General features: G+C 30.2%; 4 protein-coding genes across 5 annotated transcripts; 1 reads left to right on the top strand and 3 right to left on the bottom strand.

The window, feature by feature from the left end:
- Nucleotides 1-3: 3 nt before the first annotated feature.
- On the bottom strand, nucleotides 4-1,266 carry LOC108558467 (negative elongation factor A-like; the record flags this gene model as incomplete). The annotated part of the gene is made up of 3 exons (XM_017915379.1): nucleotides 1,016-1,266; nucleotides 707-961; nucleotides 4-652 (listed from the first exon to the last, which is right to left on the bottom strand). Coding segments are annotated over exons 1-3 (1,114 nt in total), but the record flags the coding sequence as incomplete, so codon positions are not given.
- Nucleotides 1,267-2,135: 869 nt separating this feature from the next.
- Nucleotides 2,136-3,567, bottom strand: LOC108558469 (UBX domain-containing protein 1-like). Of its 2 annotated transcripts, XM_017915383.1 has the most exons (5): nucleotides 3,495-3,567; nucleotides 3,343-3,417; nucleotides 3,036-3,286; nucleotides 2,383-2,982; nucleotides 2,136-2,324 (listed from the first exon to the last, which is right to left on the bottom strand). In XM_017915383.1, exons 2-5 carry the CDS (start codon nucleotides 3,393-3,395, stop codon nucleotides 2,284-2,286), a joined length of 945 nt encoding a protein of 314 aa, XP_017770872.1. In that variant the 5' UTR covers nucleotides 3,396-3,417; nucleotides 3,495-3,567; the 3' UTR covers nucleotides 2,136-2,283. The 2 variants fall into 2 exon arrangements, with proteins under 2 accessions (XP_017770872.1, XP_017770871.1); XM_017915382.1 differs by lacking the exon at nucleotides 3,495-3,567 and having other exon boundaries at nucleotides 3,343-3,486.
- An 83-nt stretch (nucleotides 3,568-3,650) lies between these two features.
- LOC108558468 (glutamate receptor U1-like) lies at nucleotides 3,651-9,021 on the top strand. The gene is made up of 7 exons (XM_017915381.1): nucleotides 3,651-3,849; nucleotides 3,907-4,402; nucleotides 6,048-6,223; nucleotides 6,672-6,922; nucleotides 7,549-7,836; nucleotides 8,329-8,603; nucleotides 8,665-9,021. Exons 1-7 carry the CDS (start codon nucleotides 3,714-3,716, stop codon nucleotides 8,870-8,872), a joined length of 1,830 nt encoding a protein of 609 aa, XP_017770870.1. The 5' UTR covers nucleotides 3,651-3,713; the 3' UTR covers nucleotides 8,873-9,021.
- Nucleotides 9,022-12,631: 3,610 nt separating this feature from the next.
- Nucleotides 12,632-13,179, bottom strand: LOC108558466 (forkhead box protein O-like). The gene has a single exon (XM_017915378.1). It carries the CDS (start codon nucleotides 13,061-13,063, stop codon nucleotides 12,632-12,634), a length of 432 nt encoding a protein of 143 aa, XP_017770867.1. The 5' UTR covers nucleotides 13,064-13,179.
- Nucleotides 13,180-15,230: the final 2,051 nt, after the last annotated feature.

Raw genomic sequence — 15,230 nt, 5'->3', positions numbered from 1 at the left:
GAGGCACTGGACGCATAGGATTAATCCCTTGTACTATAGTAGGTGCAGTTTCCTTCTCTGTAGAAGATTTAAGAGTAGTGGCACTTGTGACCGTCGTAATTGCGGAAGCGGTATGGGTTATAACATTGGTAGTCGTTGTACTGCCGGTTGAAGCAATAGTTGTGACAGTAGGTGCATAAGTCGGCGTAGTGAGTCCAGCGGCATAATCAGGAGTAACATTTGTACTAGTTGGTGAAGTAATGCTGGGCGCCACTTCAGACACCTTCTTAGCATCGTCGATCTCCTGTTGACGCTTCCGTTTCTTAGCAGCAGCATAGCCTAGTGGCTGATCAGCAATATCCAACAACTTAACACCGCCTTCCTTGCGCCCAGCATGAGGTCTCGATATAGGCGGTCGGTTACCTAACCCACCACTTAGTAGACTTGATCGAAAACTAGATGGAGGATGCCTGCTGGGAATACCTTTCAGAGGGGTGGTATCCGTCATCTTGCGCGGCATACCTCGAGATCGTACTGGTATAACTGGAGCTGAAGACTTTTTCAAATTGCTTGCTGCATCCGAAGCCTTTTGCAATAAATCAGATCTAAGTATAGCTGATTTAGGTGATTTTTTTAATGTGAAATGTTTTGTAGATGATGGCTGCTGCCCTACCTTAAATGAATTGTAAATAGTATTGTATTAATATATATGATTAATATAACTTACCACAGACACTAATGCTGCTTTATTTAAATAATGACATTCCATGGGTAACATCACTTGTTCGGACTGTTTCTTTACTAGATGCCTCAGATCATTCACCAAATTTGTGAATATTGGTCTTACTTCATCCAAATCTGCAATTTCTGTGTTCAGGCTGCCAGTGGCCGGAAATGTTTTTAAAGCTTCAGCCAGCATCGAGACCCATAAATCAGAATCACTCACAGCAACATCAACAATCTGTTCCAGCTCACATCGCCACTAAAAAATCAATTCACTTATCGTCACAATTAAATCCAATGATGATTTTCTTACCTCATCTATATTTCTTCTTGGTATGTGGAAGAAACTTAATAGCAACTTCAGTTTGACCTGCGTCTGAAGATCGGGAAAACAGTCTTTTATATTGCGTAACACTTCGGCGTTTAATTGCGAACATATTGAGCCACCAGTCCAAGAATCATTCGAAGTTCCTAATTTATTGTGTAGCCACAGGGACGTATCACTGTCACGCATATTCGCCATCTTTGATATTGAGAAAATAACAAATTTTGTGCGTCCTACTTCATATTGGAATACCAACCTACAAAAAAATAACATTCACTGTAAGTTCACCGAATTATCAATTTTATTCATATTGATCACAAAAAAATATTGAAAAATGTCTCATTTAATAATTTAAGCTTTATTTTATAATTGTTGAACATTATTAGCACATTATATAAGGTTGTTACAAATGGCTAAATATTTATATATAAGATATAGAATTTTAAACGCATCACACATAACATAGGTAATTATAATACTCTTTGCACTTTATATAATATTTACTTTAAATGTGTTTGAAAATACATTTCTGACAAAAACTAGAATTAACTTATGACTGCAACCAACATTACATTTATTATCATTAATACTCTTTTAAAAAGAAAAGACAACTGTGACTGGCGTTGACAAGATATTAATTATTATTTATAATAATTAATTATAAAATATTATTATATATATTAATTATTATTTCATATTTTCTGTCAATTAGGATTTCAGATTACTTTAAAATTTTGAAAACTTTATTGGACTTTTAAATATCGAAGTTTCCCACTTCGAACTTGCAATATATCAATGAGGCACTACAAGTTATTACAGTTTCCAAATAAATAGAAAAATATTTTTGCAAATATAATGCTATTAAATGCGACATAGACAATGTTGTAATCATACCTGCAAAAAAAAATGTCCACAAAAATATAAATGATTAACAATAATAAAATTAAAAGGAATTTGTTATGCAAACAAAAATACATATTGTTTCTAGGCAAAGCACAACCAACTAAAGTTGTCTGGTATTCTATTATCAAGTTATTAATGTTGCCTATATATAACATTTGTGTGAAATTTCTTATTTTTCATCCGAAATATTTTTATTTAATGGCCACAAAAAGTTTTATGTAAAATAAACGTAATAATAATTATAGAAATAAGCTTAAATTAAAAAAATAAACATAGGGCAATTAAATTCTTCCCTTTGTACAAAAAATAATTAACAGTAAGAGAATGATATTTATATATATTAAAAGCACTTATTAAATCTTCTTTACTATTAATACAGCAGTCGGGGCAAGTCCTGTAACAAATTAATAAATTAGTAATGTTCCAACAAGAATCAATTTAAAAAATTATACCCAATAAATCCAATGGTTTCTCGTAATCATCTCCATTAAAAATTTTCTTTGGGTAATTTGTCATTAGAGAAAATGAGCCTGGCTCATCGGATCTGTTCATTTCGATATAAACCCTTACAGCGGATAGGGGCTCCTTTGCACCAAAACTTTGAATCATGGTATTACCGTCGGTCAGGCGGATTTGCAGCTTAACTTCGGTGTAGTTATGGGCGACGGGTTTCGGAACTGAAGTCGTTGGCGCCTTATTTTCCACTTCAACAGTCGTCGGACTATTTGAAAACTTAGCTTTCCTGGCTAACTTGTCCTGCTCAATCTGCTTCATAACCCTCTGCTTAGCAATGCGCTCCTCCTCCTTTTCCCGCTTCCTTTGCTCAACAATTTTCTTTATTTCAAGATCTTCATGTTTCTTTTTTGCCTCAAGCATCTCCTTACCAGACCTAATCCTCTTCTTCTCTCTCTCCAACGCTTCCAGTTTCTCCTTTTCCTCCCTCTCCAATCTTCTTTGTCTCAACTTAGCTTCTATTTTAGCAAGTTGTTCTTTCTTTTCATCCTCAGTCAATGGTTTCTTTTCCTCAGTCGATTCTGAGAAGTTATCATGTCCTGAAACATCTCAATCAAAACAAGAAATTCATATACATTTTGACAACACATACCAGATTTCGCTGCATGGAACTCAACCTCTGTTTGATTCTTAAATAATTTACCACAATCATCACACTTCAGAGATTTTGCTGTGGCAGTTTCCTCTGAGCTTGTAGCAGCACCGTGCAGGTTTTCAATTACTTCATTCACTAACGGAGCTGGCTCAAGTTCAACTTGAGGTTGCTCTGTTTCCTCATTAGTTAATAACCATTCAGTAACTTCTGTGATACTATTGCTTTTAGTTTTCTCAACAGCCAATTCTCTGAAAAATCATTTGTTATAAGTTGCAAAGAAAATTTGCATTTGTTGTTCACTTACGCCCTACGCCGGGAAAACCCCATTTCAACCAACGTATCGATTACGTTCGACATCCTCAATTCCACTTAAAACACGCTAATTACACGCGATTTTGAAAAAAAATAGCTTTAGTTTACTTAAAATTAAAGTACACAGAAAAATAATACTCACACCTGTCAAAAAATTGTCAAACGCTGGATATGTCAAATGCACTGTCAGAGACTGCAATTTAAATTTTCTTATTTGCAGTGTAATTTTCAAAATTACATCGCAAATAGATTATTCGTAAAAGCTTTGTTCATATAGATTTATATAATTAGAAAATAGGAAATCTATTAAAATTAGGTTATAAAAGCGTTGCGTAATATCCTGAATTGCATCAATTTGAAACCATGCATTTCATTGTACTTTTGGTGGTAGCCATTGTAGACATTTCTAATGCGAATAAGGAATTATTCCAGAGTCTTCTAAACAATTACAATGACTCAGAATATTTCAGTGTAGTCTACATGTCGTGCAATCTTAATGGTAATTTATTAATAAATACACGTAAAGAAACTTAACAATTTCAAATAAATGTTTTAGATATGTTTTTCGTTTCAAATATATCAACGGATAACTTTTTTCACAGCGTATTGATCACTAATGATGTAATTAACGTGCCGTATTATCCTACATTGACGAATAAATTGGTTTACATTGCTAATGGAAATTGCAGTAAATTTCCGAGTATTCTACTCGATGCTAATCAACGCGATTTGTTCGCATCTCCGCTTAAGTGGATCATTTTTAACGCAAAGTTCGAAGATTTCAAAAAAGTTAATTGTTTAGTCGACAGCGACTTAACTCTAATACAACATAGCAGTGAAAATGAGACTAAACTTACTAAAGTTTATAAATTTAGACAAGGCGAGGAATTGATAGTGGAGGATTTTGGTCGTTTTAGAAATCATACATTTATCAAAACACCAAGCTTCATTGAGATCACTGCCAATAGAAGAAGAAATCTATTTGAGATGTATTTACGTGTTTGCTTAGTCATTACTCATAACAGTACATATCAACATCTACTAGATAAAAGGTACACTTAATTTTAATATCTTTTTTTTCACTTTCGTATCGGATAGACTGTCTATAAACAATATGGTATTTTTTTATAGAAAAATATTTTTAAATAATTGAAAGCTTCCATAGAAATATATTATAAATATATACACAACAATTAAAGACTTACAGCTTTTCCTTTCTACTTCAATTTATTGTTAAGATCGGTCTGATTAAAATTTCTTCTCGACAAAAGGGGGATAATTTCGATCTACGTAAGACGGTTTTTAATATTGGGTTTAACATAAATTTAATTATCTTTCTTGATTTCAATAATATGTATATGATTACAATATATAAGTGATCATACGATTAAGATTAATTAAAAAATGTATTTTTCATAGCTTGAGGAGTCAGAAGAACAATTGTCATTTCTTACACCAGAATATATTGTTCGAACACATTTGCACTAAACCTAACGACATTTCATATGTACTAAAATTTTATGTTAATTTAAATAATAATAATAAGATTTATTGCAACAAATCACTATACTACAAACTCAACAAAATAACATAATAAGAAAATAAAAATAAATGGATCTGCTGCAAAGGGCTACCGATAAGTCTTTCTGACAGGTGTTCATTTTTTTAAGAAATTTTACGGTATTTGTTGTTAAAATTTACCGGTATTTCTGTAATCATATTAGCCGGTAAAACCTCTTATGGCACTCCTAATAACAATACATTACATACACAATACATACCCTATGAAGGGAGTTATGATATTAAATTTGACGACTTAATACGCTACTACCGCATTACGAATATCAAGTGCCTGTAGAATTAGTGTTGATATAGCATACATTTTTAAGCTACTAACCAAGTCTTGCACCATAATTACGGCGCTGATTGTTATGTCATCTTTTTTTTCTTCAAAATAGTTCTTCCAATTTCCAGTTCAAAAGAAAGACACAATTTTTTTTACTGAGACTCTATCATTTGGAGTTATTAGATTGTACTGTATCATCCAACTTTGGAATATTTGTATATTGGCTTAAATTTTTTGCTTAAAACTTGTGCGGTTTGAAAAATTCAAAAAAGGTAAATTTTAATTGACAAAATAAAAATATATTTTTTATACAACAATGATGGAATTTTCCGTTAATACTTTTTGTAGTTTCAAAGTCCTACATCAGTACAAACAGCCCGGTATATTGGATGAACGAATTACCTGCACTATGCTAGGTATTGCTGTATATTGTTTTATTAAGTATCGACTGGTGACCAGAGAAAAAAGTGCAGCATGATACTAAAAACAACTTAAGTTCTAGTTCTTAGAAACCGTACTAAGTCTTATTATACAAAATTATATATAGCAGATTTCATAAAATATTACTCATATTGTTTAGAATTTTTATTACATATATAAGTGGGTGCCTCTATAGAAAAACCTCTGATTTTACTGTATTTATTTATACCTGGCGCTTGCACTTCAAATAAGAACATTGATACATTCAGTTATCGATAGTTATTTGCTTCACATTGCATTTCATTCAATTAAAATTTACTGGCAATTTTTGCACTCAAGCTATTAATGCTTTATATTGGAAACATGAGATTAATTACTTTCAAATACCTTAAACATTTATTTTGTAGTAAAACTTATTAATAATATTTTAGAGAGAAACACTTGGACAGCATTGCGAAAGTAAATTATGTATTTATCCTACATTTGGGCGATTTTTTGAATGCCACGATGAATTTTTCCGTGGAGCCGACTTGGGGTTACATGGACAACAAATCGAATTGGAACGGAATGATTGGACAATTGACAACTCACAGAGCGGATATAGGAGGTAATGTGTTAAAATCCAATTATTTTGATTTAATCTTTCGTATTTAATGTATGACAATAATGAATATAGTTTGAGAACATTGGTCAATTTTTATTATTCATTTTTTTATTTTTCTTGCTTTGAGTTCATGTAATTAATACAAACTTAACCAAACTATACAAACTTAACCAAATTAGGTCTACTAAACATTTATAGATAATAATTAAAAATAAATATTCACAGATTATATTAGTTCGGAAAACTTTTTGTAGCGAAGAGTGATTCATAAGATTATATCTGTTAAGCAAATATTTATTGAGCCGTATACAATAATAATGAAAATAGGAAATGAGCTGTAATAATAATGAAAAGAGCCGCGGTTTTCGGAAATAAGTATATATACTATTTGATGCAACTAAATATAAAATTTCAATAAATACGTATATTTATTTTCGTAATTTTATTGCAGGTACTCCTCTATTTGTCACTGCAAACCGGGTACCGATTATAGACTACATCGCTATGACCACTCCAACAAAATCGAAGTTCGTATTTAGACAGCCGAAATTGTCTTTCATCACTAACGTTTTTACGTTACCATTCCATATTTCCGTTTGGATAGCATCAATCATTTTAGTCATCATCACAGCACTGGGATTGTATTTAGGAATTAAATGGGAATGGTACAAAAAAAGGAATGTCCGAAATTACGAAGTCATTGTAAGTATTATTTTAATTGGTATATAGTATAAAATGGCTCTGTATATACTATATACAGAGCCATTTTACCCATAAGGCACAGTGCCTAGGGCCCACGTCGTTTTATGAGGCTCCACGAAAAATAGTTCAAGTAGAACCAAAACAAATACGTCTGTTTGGCATAAATACTTTGTAAACAAGTGTATAATAAATAACAATGACGTACAATAATACAGGTACTGTAATAACATTATTTTTAGTATGTAGTATAATACTAAAAATAATGTTATTACAGTACCTGTATTATTGTACGTTTTGATATATATTTTTTTAACATTTCAAGAAATATATCTTTAAAATGTATATTCCACTTCATCGTAGCAAAAAATATTTTATCCAACTTTTTTTTATCTCTTGTAAAGCAAGATATAAATATATACGTATTTAAAAAAGAATGAAATTAAATAATAAATTTTGATAAAGAAAGTTTGTATTATATACAAGTTTATAAAAGTTTATTATTAATAATAGTATTTACACTATCTCTTCAAAATACTTTTATTTCTACTTAGATATATTAATATGCGTAAATTATATTTAATATATTATATGTTTCACTGAAACAACAAATATGTTGTAATTTATAGGACCACGAATCTGATGTAGAACTAAATGATTCGATCGTGGACGTCATGTTCTTAGCATTTGGAGCAATTTGTCAGCAAGGAGCCAGCGCAGTTCCATTTACCTTAAACAATCGAATGATTGTCCTGCTACTCTTCACTTCGCTCATGTTTCTCTACACATCATATTCGGCGAATATCGTGGCATTGTTACAATCGTCTTCTACGAGCATCCAGACACTTGATGATTTACTAAAATCCCGTTTACAAGTAGGAGTCGATGATACCGTCTTCAATCGCTTTTATTTTCCGGTAATAAATTATTATAATATTGTAGTTTTTTAGTAAAAAAAAAGAAAATTACCAAAAAAAAATCTTATACATTTAATTTGACAATAAATAAATTAAAATGTTTTAAAGTGTAAAACACATGACAAAAATACAAATTTTAATTTATTTGAATTATAATTGAATATTAGAAATATTATAACGCTCAGTATTAGTTCTGATGATTTATTTTGGTGCTTTACCTCGCATAGTGGGGCTTTGATAATACAGGTTTGACATTTTTTAAATAAACTAAATTTTAATTCATCAAAATTAAATTAAATTGTAAAAAAAATATTATACATTTTTTTTACATAAAAGATCGTTTTTTAAATAGTTTCTTTGTGTTTATTATGCGATTATTCCTGTACATAGAACGAACTATATATTTTGATTATTCGAATGGTTAAAGTAATTTTGTGTTATAATTATATTCTATTGATTGATATTTCTTGCATTTTTTTTGTTTATTTTAAGAATGCATCTGAGCCAGTTCGAAGAGCTCTGTACTTACAGAAGGTGGCACCGGCCGGACAAACCCCACATTATTATCAAATAGACGTAGGCGTGAAGATGATGCGTAAAGGTCTGTTCGCTTTCCACGTGGAAACTGGGGCCGGTTATAAGATTGTTGGAGAAACTTTCTTGGAGGACGAAAAATGCGACCTGAGCGAGATCCAATTTCTGCAAGTGCCTGATCCTTGGTTGGCGGTGCAAAAGAATTCCTCGTTCAAGGAAATGCTAAAAATCGGGTAATTTTATTTATTAAGATTATAAGTATATCATAGCATATTAATATTATATAACTGTTAGTTTACGGAAGATCCATGAAAGCGGAATACAAGAGCGCGAAGTGTCGCTGCTTTACACAAAGAAACCTACATGTCTTTCAAGAGGCAGCAGTTTTATTGGAGTGGGAATTGTGGATTGTTATCCTGCGGCATTAGTTTATGCATGTGGTATGGCCATAGCATTCATAATTTTTCTGTTGGAACTGATTTATAATCAATACATTAATTAAAGAGCGTATTTAGTATGAGTTTTGAAAATTGTAAACAGCAATAGATGGTATTTCAGTTTAATCACATAAATGGAAATACCACTTATATAAATCCATACATAGATTAAATAATAGTTGATTCAAATATATTTACAAAGAAGCTAGAGAGTTATAAGGGGAATAAGTTTATTGCACTTTATTGTAGAATAAATCTATTTTTACCTAACCTTTTTCTCTTATCTCTAACTTATAAAGCACATATTTCAAAATTATTTATTTTTTTTCAATAAAATAACTAATTTTTTCACTTGGACTCGTTGATAGTCAAAACTGAGTTGCTTAGCAACAAATATACTTATTATTTTTGTAATGAAAATGAACAGCATATAATAATTTATTGAACTATGGCTTTATTTAGTTGACTACAAATAATACAATAAGAATGTGTCTGAATTGCCAAAAGGTATACAATTTTAAGATATTAAAACAAAAATAATATTAAATAATTTATTCAATTTTCATACTCCAAATCGACAGAATTTTTGGTTTGTTTGCTTTTTACAATTTTATTTGAGTAATAAAACAATAGACAAAATAAATATATTTTATTGTTGATTATTTATGAGCCAACTTATTTTTTTTTTAAATTATTTATTACAGCAATATATCTTAAATACATGTTTGACTGATGCCTATAGATAAAATGTTGTTTCAAAAAATGATACAGAAACTTCTTAAATACATTCAATGAAACAAATCTACTGCTCAAAATAAATTAATATTTACTGTTTCTTCTGAATTATAAGTATACAATCCAGTTTATACTTATTAAATAAATGTGGTAATTTAAGAATTCTGCTGTCAAAAATAGGCGATTTATCCTTTTCATTAAGATGTTTTTTTAAATCTTATTCACCGTTTTTCTTTGAATATTATCCCACATTATCTTATTTCTTATGTTTAAAACTTCAAGATGACTTATGTAGACTAACAACTTTTTTTTACAAAAGGTAGACCATTTCGAGTCTTGAAGTGGAGATAGATCAACCTTATTCAGGTTCTTCTGCATATCTTTTAAAGCACCCATCTTTTCCTCTCAATCCTTTATCAATTTTTCGCATTCGGAAAACAACTATAAAAACAGATAAAATAACATAGCCCATAGGGTACGCCGGATTTTTTAAACATTATCTTAAGCAATGAAGCTAATTCTCATTTGGATGATTTTGTTAATAAGCAGAATTATCAAATTTGGTGCAATGAAAATCTTGGAGTTATTAATGAAAAACGGTGAACCCAAAAAGTCACTGTTTGGTGCGGATTATAGGCAAAAGGTGTAATTGGACCGTTCTTTTTTGAGAATGATCTAACTTTTTTTGGGATCAATTGGATGACATCGACCTCGAAGAAATGTGTTTTCAACAGAATGGTGCCACATGACATACAGCAAGAGAAACCATCGATTAGTTAAGATCACATTTTCCTGGTCGTGTGATTTCCAGAAATGCTGACATTAATTGGCCGTCCAGATCTTGTGAATTAATGCCAAGCGATTTAAATGAATAAAAAAATTCCAAATAAATAATAATTTACTGTGTTTGATTTCAAAATTAAATTCGAAGTATCCTATGGGCCACCCTATAGAAATAATTTGATAACATACGGTTTACAGGATGAAGTTTATCTCATCTGGAACTGATAAATTCAGACGGGAAACGTATTTTCACAACAAATTGAAAGATTGATATTAAATAAGAGAAATTCAAATTGTTATTGCCATTCCATCTATATTAAAACCATTTTTCTTCATGAAATCATTCATCGTATTCCTGAGTGCTTCATTAGCCTGCAGAGTTGATGAAAGATGTTTTATGAATTCGTTGTCATCCAGGAAATCCAGGAACGTTTTGCTTTTTCCATTCAAATAGTTTAAGAACTTCTTGATGTGCAGCACATAATTTGTAGCTTATATTATAAATACTTCGATAAACGAAGAAAACACTTCTATTTGAAGATATTCATTTTCTTTATATAATGTAAATTTTATTGTGATTTACTATTCTTTCATTATTGCTGATAAACTCTATTTTGATAACTTTCTTTCTAACATTTTTCGTACAATATAGAAAAGGCTATTTTGTATAAAAAAAGATCTGCATCTTCACTTTAAATCTTTCATTTTTACAGTTATCACTAACGCGTCTTCTAGTTTTGAAATATTTTGCGTGGTGCATTTTTGATTTAGTAAAATAAAAATAAATTCACAAAATTATTTTCTAATACATAAAGAATCTTTTTGTAAGGTTTATTTTTTCTATGTATGTATTTAGTTTCACGACTTATTTTTCTAGTTTATTGAGTATTCAGTTTTGAAAATATAAACTTTTAAAAACTTGACACTCTTTTTATAGTCGAATATCGCATGATCTAAAAGCTGGAAATGTAGACAAGAAATATCTACTAGAATAACATCGAAGTAATGATTACGAATTAATTATATATATGTAATGTCATAATGAAACCAGCTTTATTGAAATTCAAATTGTGTTTACTGTTAAAAAAAAATATGCAAAGAAAAATTTCATATCATCTTTGATCAAAATCAGATGCAGACTTTGGAAGACATCCAAAACATTATCAACAAGGATCAGACCTCATTTAATCTACCATTTACAGAGAGGCATTATGGATGAAGAAAAAAATTCTATGATTTTTTGTACAAAATATAATTATTTTCCGGCCAACCTATGGTCAATAGTTCTTTGTAGAAGTTGACTTATTGTTTCATTATTATTGTAAGGAAATGATAAATTATGCTTTTTATTGTTGTAATTAATATTATTATTAAAATACACATCTAAAATCTATATAACTGAAATAAATGTATAAAAAGACAAGGACAGAAAAGAAAACAGTTTCTGGACTGGTGGTAGCGACTCTTTGGTACATATATGCCTTTTCGTGTTCAAGATTTTTTAGGCGTATAGCTTTCTATCCAAATACCTTCCATCATCTGGCGGCACCTTGCTCTGCAATTTTGTCTATTCCCTTCGCTCCTTGGCTATGACAGTCTTTGAAACTACATTCGCATCTCAGCATTATCGATCCTTCTAAGTGGATGCGGCGTACAAAAAACTTGTCTCGATTAAGGTCATATAAGAAGTTAATAAAGTATTTTTAATTAATTATAAAACACTTAGATATCATTATCGATAAAAATGATAATATATTTCTGGAATGATAATTAAAAAGAAAAGAAAATATAAACATATTTAAATTTAATATTTTATTTTAATTAATACACACATAACATTCACTTTTAAAAGTATCAAATAAATATTAACAATATATTAAACAAGAAATACTATAACTAAATATCTTTTCTAGATCATCCACAAAGTCTTATTGTAACAGTTAGGTTCGACGGTATTCTGATCGGTATTAATAATCTCTTCAATGTCTTGTAAAGCCTGAATCTGATTTTGATCAAAGATCGTATAATTATGGTTTTGTGGGATGTTTATATTAAAACTACCAAAAAACTCATGGATATTTTCCGAATTTGTTATTTGGTGTTGTGCAACAATAGTATTCGGCGCTGCTTGATGATGCCAACTCTCATTAATAGGTATACTATTAAATTGAGTTTGCTTTGTGTAGAAATTGTGAGAGATATCTTCAGAACTATATGGAGATTGTAAAAAATTCTTAATTTGTTGTATGTTTATCTGATCTGAATCGATTCTACACTTCGCTTTCGGTCTCATACCCATACAATTATTAGTGACAGAAGCTGTACGTCTTCTGGTCTTTCCCATTTGGCTCCGACGGATTAATAATCCACCAGGAAGGCTTCCCTTGCACTTCGTTCTGCATTTTCATGAAACGGTTGTGCAATGATAAATTGTGTCTTACCGAATTCTTCCAACCAGCCGAAAACTTACTGTCTGTCTTTTGGCTAAAATAAGGCACATTATAGATGATCCATTCGTAGATCTGCGCCAGAGTCAACCGACGTTCGGGTGATGAACATATTGCCTCAGTTATTAACTCGGCGTAGCTTCGGTTTCCCCATGGATTGTTCCGGCATCCATATTTCTGCATATCTTTCTTCGGCTTCTGGACTACATCGGTGTAGTTTGAAGGTTGTTGTATCGGCCACGTATTGCATCTTGCTCTGGGAATATGTTCTTCTTTGCAAAAAGTCTCCATTATTTCTGAACTACTTGAGATATTCACAAAAACAATCTTCTATTTAGACTGAGATATTTGCAAAAGCCGTTCACCTTTTTATATTTAGTTACAAACCTTTTACAGAATTAGGTTTGGAAGGGGCAACATCCTAATCACTTTTTAATTTTAAATACATGTTTTTTTACAACTCTGTTTTTAAGTTAGTTATTTTTTTTCTATTGTATTAAATGTTTGTTCCTTTCATGTAAAAATATTTTTTATTACGAAATATGGCCACAACATATATATTTATATATATTTATAACAACATTTAAATATAATAAATAACGAAAAGAAATATTTATTTTTTGAAATATTTGAATTACAAAAATATCTTTCAAGAATTTAAATGTGATAATGGTCTATATTAGTACAGAAAAATAATTAATTTCTATATAATATAGTGAAACTAAATATAGTGAGTCTAAAATATAAATCAAATATAGGTTTCCATCAAATTGCCTAAACAAACACTAAATATAATATACAATCGTTTGATAAATCGTCTTTCAATATTTATATATTTTTTTTTAGGTTTTATAGTTTTCAATTCATATTATTTTGTTTTGTTTGGCCAAAGTGTAATGAAAAATAAAAATAAATCATAAATATTCAACTACAACAATAATGTGGTCAAGCGATTATCGTTCTTGTTTCATTTTTTCAATGACAAATTGGTTAAAAAATTCTACACTAGTAGTGATATAAAGATGAAAGCGCTTATTAACGTCGTATTTGAACGGATTATGTTCATAATTTTGAGATTTTAAAGATAAGATTTATTAAAATCACATTTTCCTGGTCGCGTGAATTCCAGAAATGCTGACGTTAAATGGTTTCTTCATGTAATTTAAATTATATTGCGATTTACTATTATTTCATTATTGCTGATAAACTCTATTTTAATAAGAGAATACTAACTTTCTAACGTTTTTCATGCAAAATAGGAAGGGTTATTTTGTATAAAAAAAGATCTGCATTTTCACTTTAAATTTTTCATTCTTACAGTTATCACTAACAAAAGTCTTTCGTCTTCTAGTTTTGAAATACTTTGCAAAGTACATCTTTTGCATTCACAAAATTATTTTCTTATACATAAAGAATCTTTTTCTGCGATTTATTTTTTCTATGTATTTATTTAGTTTGAAGACTTATTTTTTTAGTTTATTGAGTATTCAGTTTTAAAATATAAACTTTTCAAAACTTGAATCTCTTTTTATAGTGGAATATCGCATGATCTAAAAGCTGGAAATGTAGACAAGGAAAATCTACTAGAATAACATCGAACTAATGAATTACGAATTAATTACATATATGTAATGTCAAAACAAAACCAGCTTTATTCAAATTCAAATTGTGTTTACTGTAAAAGAAATAGTAGTAGTAGTATATTGTAGTTTTATTTTATTGTATTAATATTTAAAATAAATACAAGTAGACAAAGAAATATAAAAACAAAATTATTCTAAAGATATTTTATAGATGAATAATAAAAAAATGTTAATTGTAAAACAACCATTCAATACAATAAAAGGGTGATTAAGTTGTTTACAAAATTTTGTCTTTCGGTACTACCCCCACTCCACATCGTAACATTCTAAGGGAGTACAAATAAATATAAGAAGCTGAACAGTTTTTGCAAACGTATCACTCGCAATTTTTAAGTCTATTTGTGAAAATATTTGGATGTTGTTCAAATATAATGGAGGCTTTTAACCATGAAGAATATATTCCCAGATAAGATGCAATACGTGGCCGATGCAGCAACAACCTAATAACAACGGCAAAGTATTCCAGATGCTGAAGAACGAGAGTCAGATGAATGTTAGCCGAAAAAATCCTTTGGGAAACCGAAGCTACGCAGAGTTAATAACTGATTCAATATACTCATTGCCCGAACGTCGCATGACTCTGGCGCCGATCTATAGATGGATTATATATAACGTGCCTTATTTTAGTCAAAAGACGGACAGTAAGTCTTCGGCTGGTTGGAAGAATTCGGTAAGGCACAATTTATCATTGCACAACCGTTTCATGAAAATGCAGAATGAAGTGCAAGGGAAGCCTTCCTGGTGGATTATTAATCCGTCGGAGTGAAGTGGGAAGACCAGAAGACGTACAGCTTCTGTCACTAATAATTGTATGG

Source organism: Nicrophorus vespilloides, unplaced genomic scaffold, assembly GCF_001412225.1.
Source record: "Nicrophorus vespilloides isolate i.1.1-1 unplaced genomic scaffold, Nicve_v1.0, whole genome shotgun sequence".
Taxonomy (NCBI): domain Eukaryota; kingdom Metazoa; phylum Arthropoda; class Insecta; order Coleoptera; family Silphidae; genus Nicrophorus; species Nicrophorus vespilloides.
Note: the sequence above shows the minus strand (reverse complement) of the source record. Positions and strands in the feature narration are given on the sequence as shown.

Coding starts and splice junctions, on each gene's coding strand:
- LOC108558469 (XM_017915383.1), bottom strand. CDS start 3,395: ATGTCGAACGTAATCGATACGTTGGTTGAAATGGGGTTTTCCCGGCGT. Junction 3,287..3,342: donor GGGTTTTCCCGGCGTAGGGC/GTAAGTGAACAA, acceptor ATGATTTTTCAG/AGAATTGGCTGTTGAGAAAA. Junction 2,983..3,035: donor GTTCCATGCAGCGAAATCTG/GTATGTGTTGTC, acceptor GAGATGTTTCAG/GACATGATAACTTCTCAGAA.
- LOC108558468 (XM_017915381.1), top strand. CDS start 3,714: ATGCATTTCATTGTACTTTTGGTGGTAGCCATTGTAGACATTTCTAAT. Junction 6,923..7,548: donor TCCGAAATTACGAAGTCATT/GTAAGTATTATT, acceptor TGTAATTTATAG/GACCACGAATCTGATGTAGA. Junction 8,604..8,664: donor AAGGAAATGCTAAAAATCGG/GTAATTTTATTT, acceptor TATAACTGTTAG/TTTACGGAAGATCCATGAAA.
- LOC108558466 (XM_017915378.1), bottom strand. CDS start 13,063: ATGGAGACTTTTTGCAAAGAAGAACATATTCCCAGAGCAAGATGCAAT.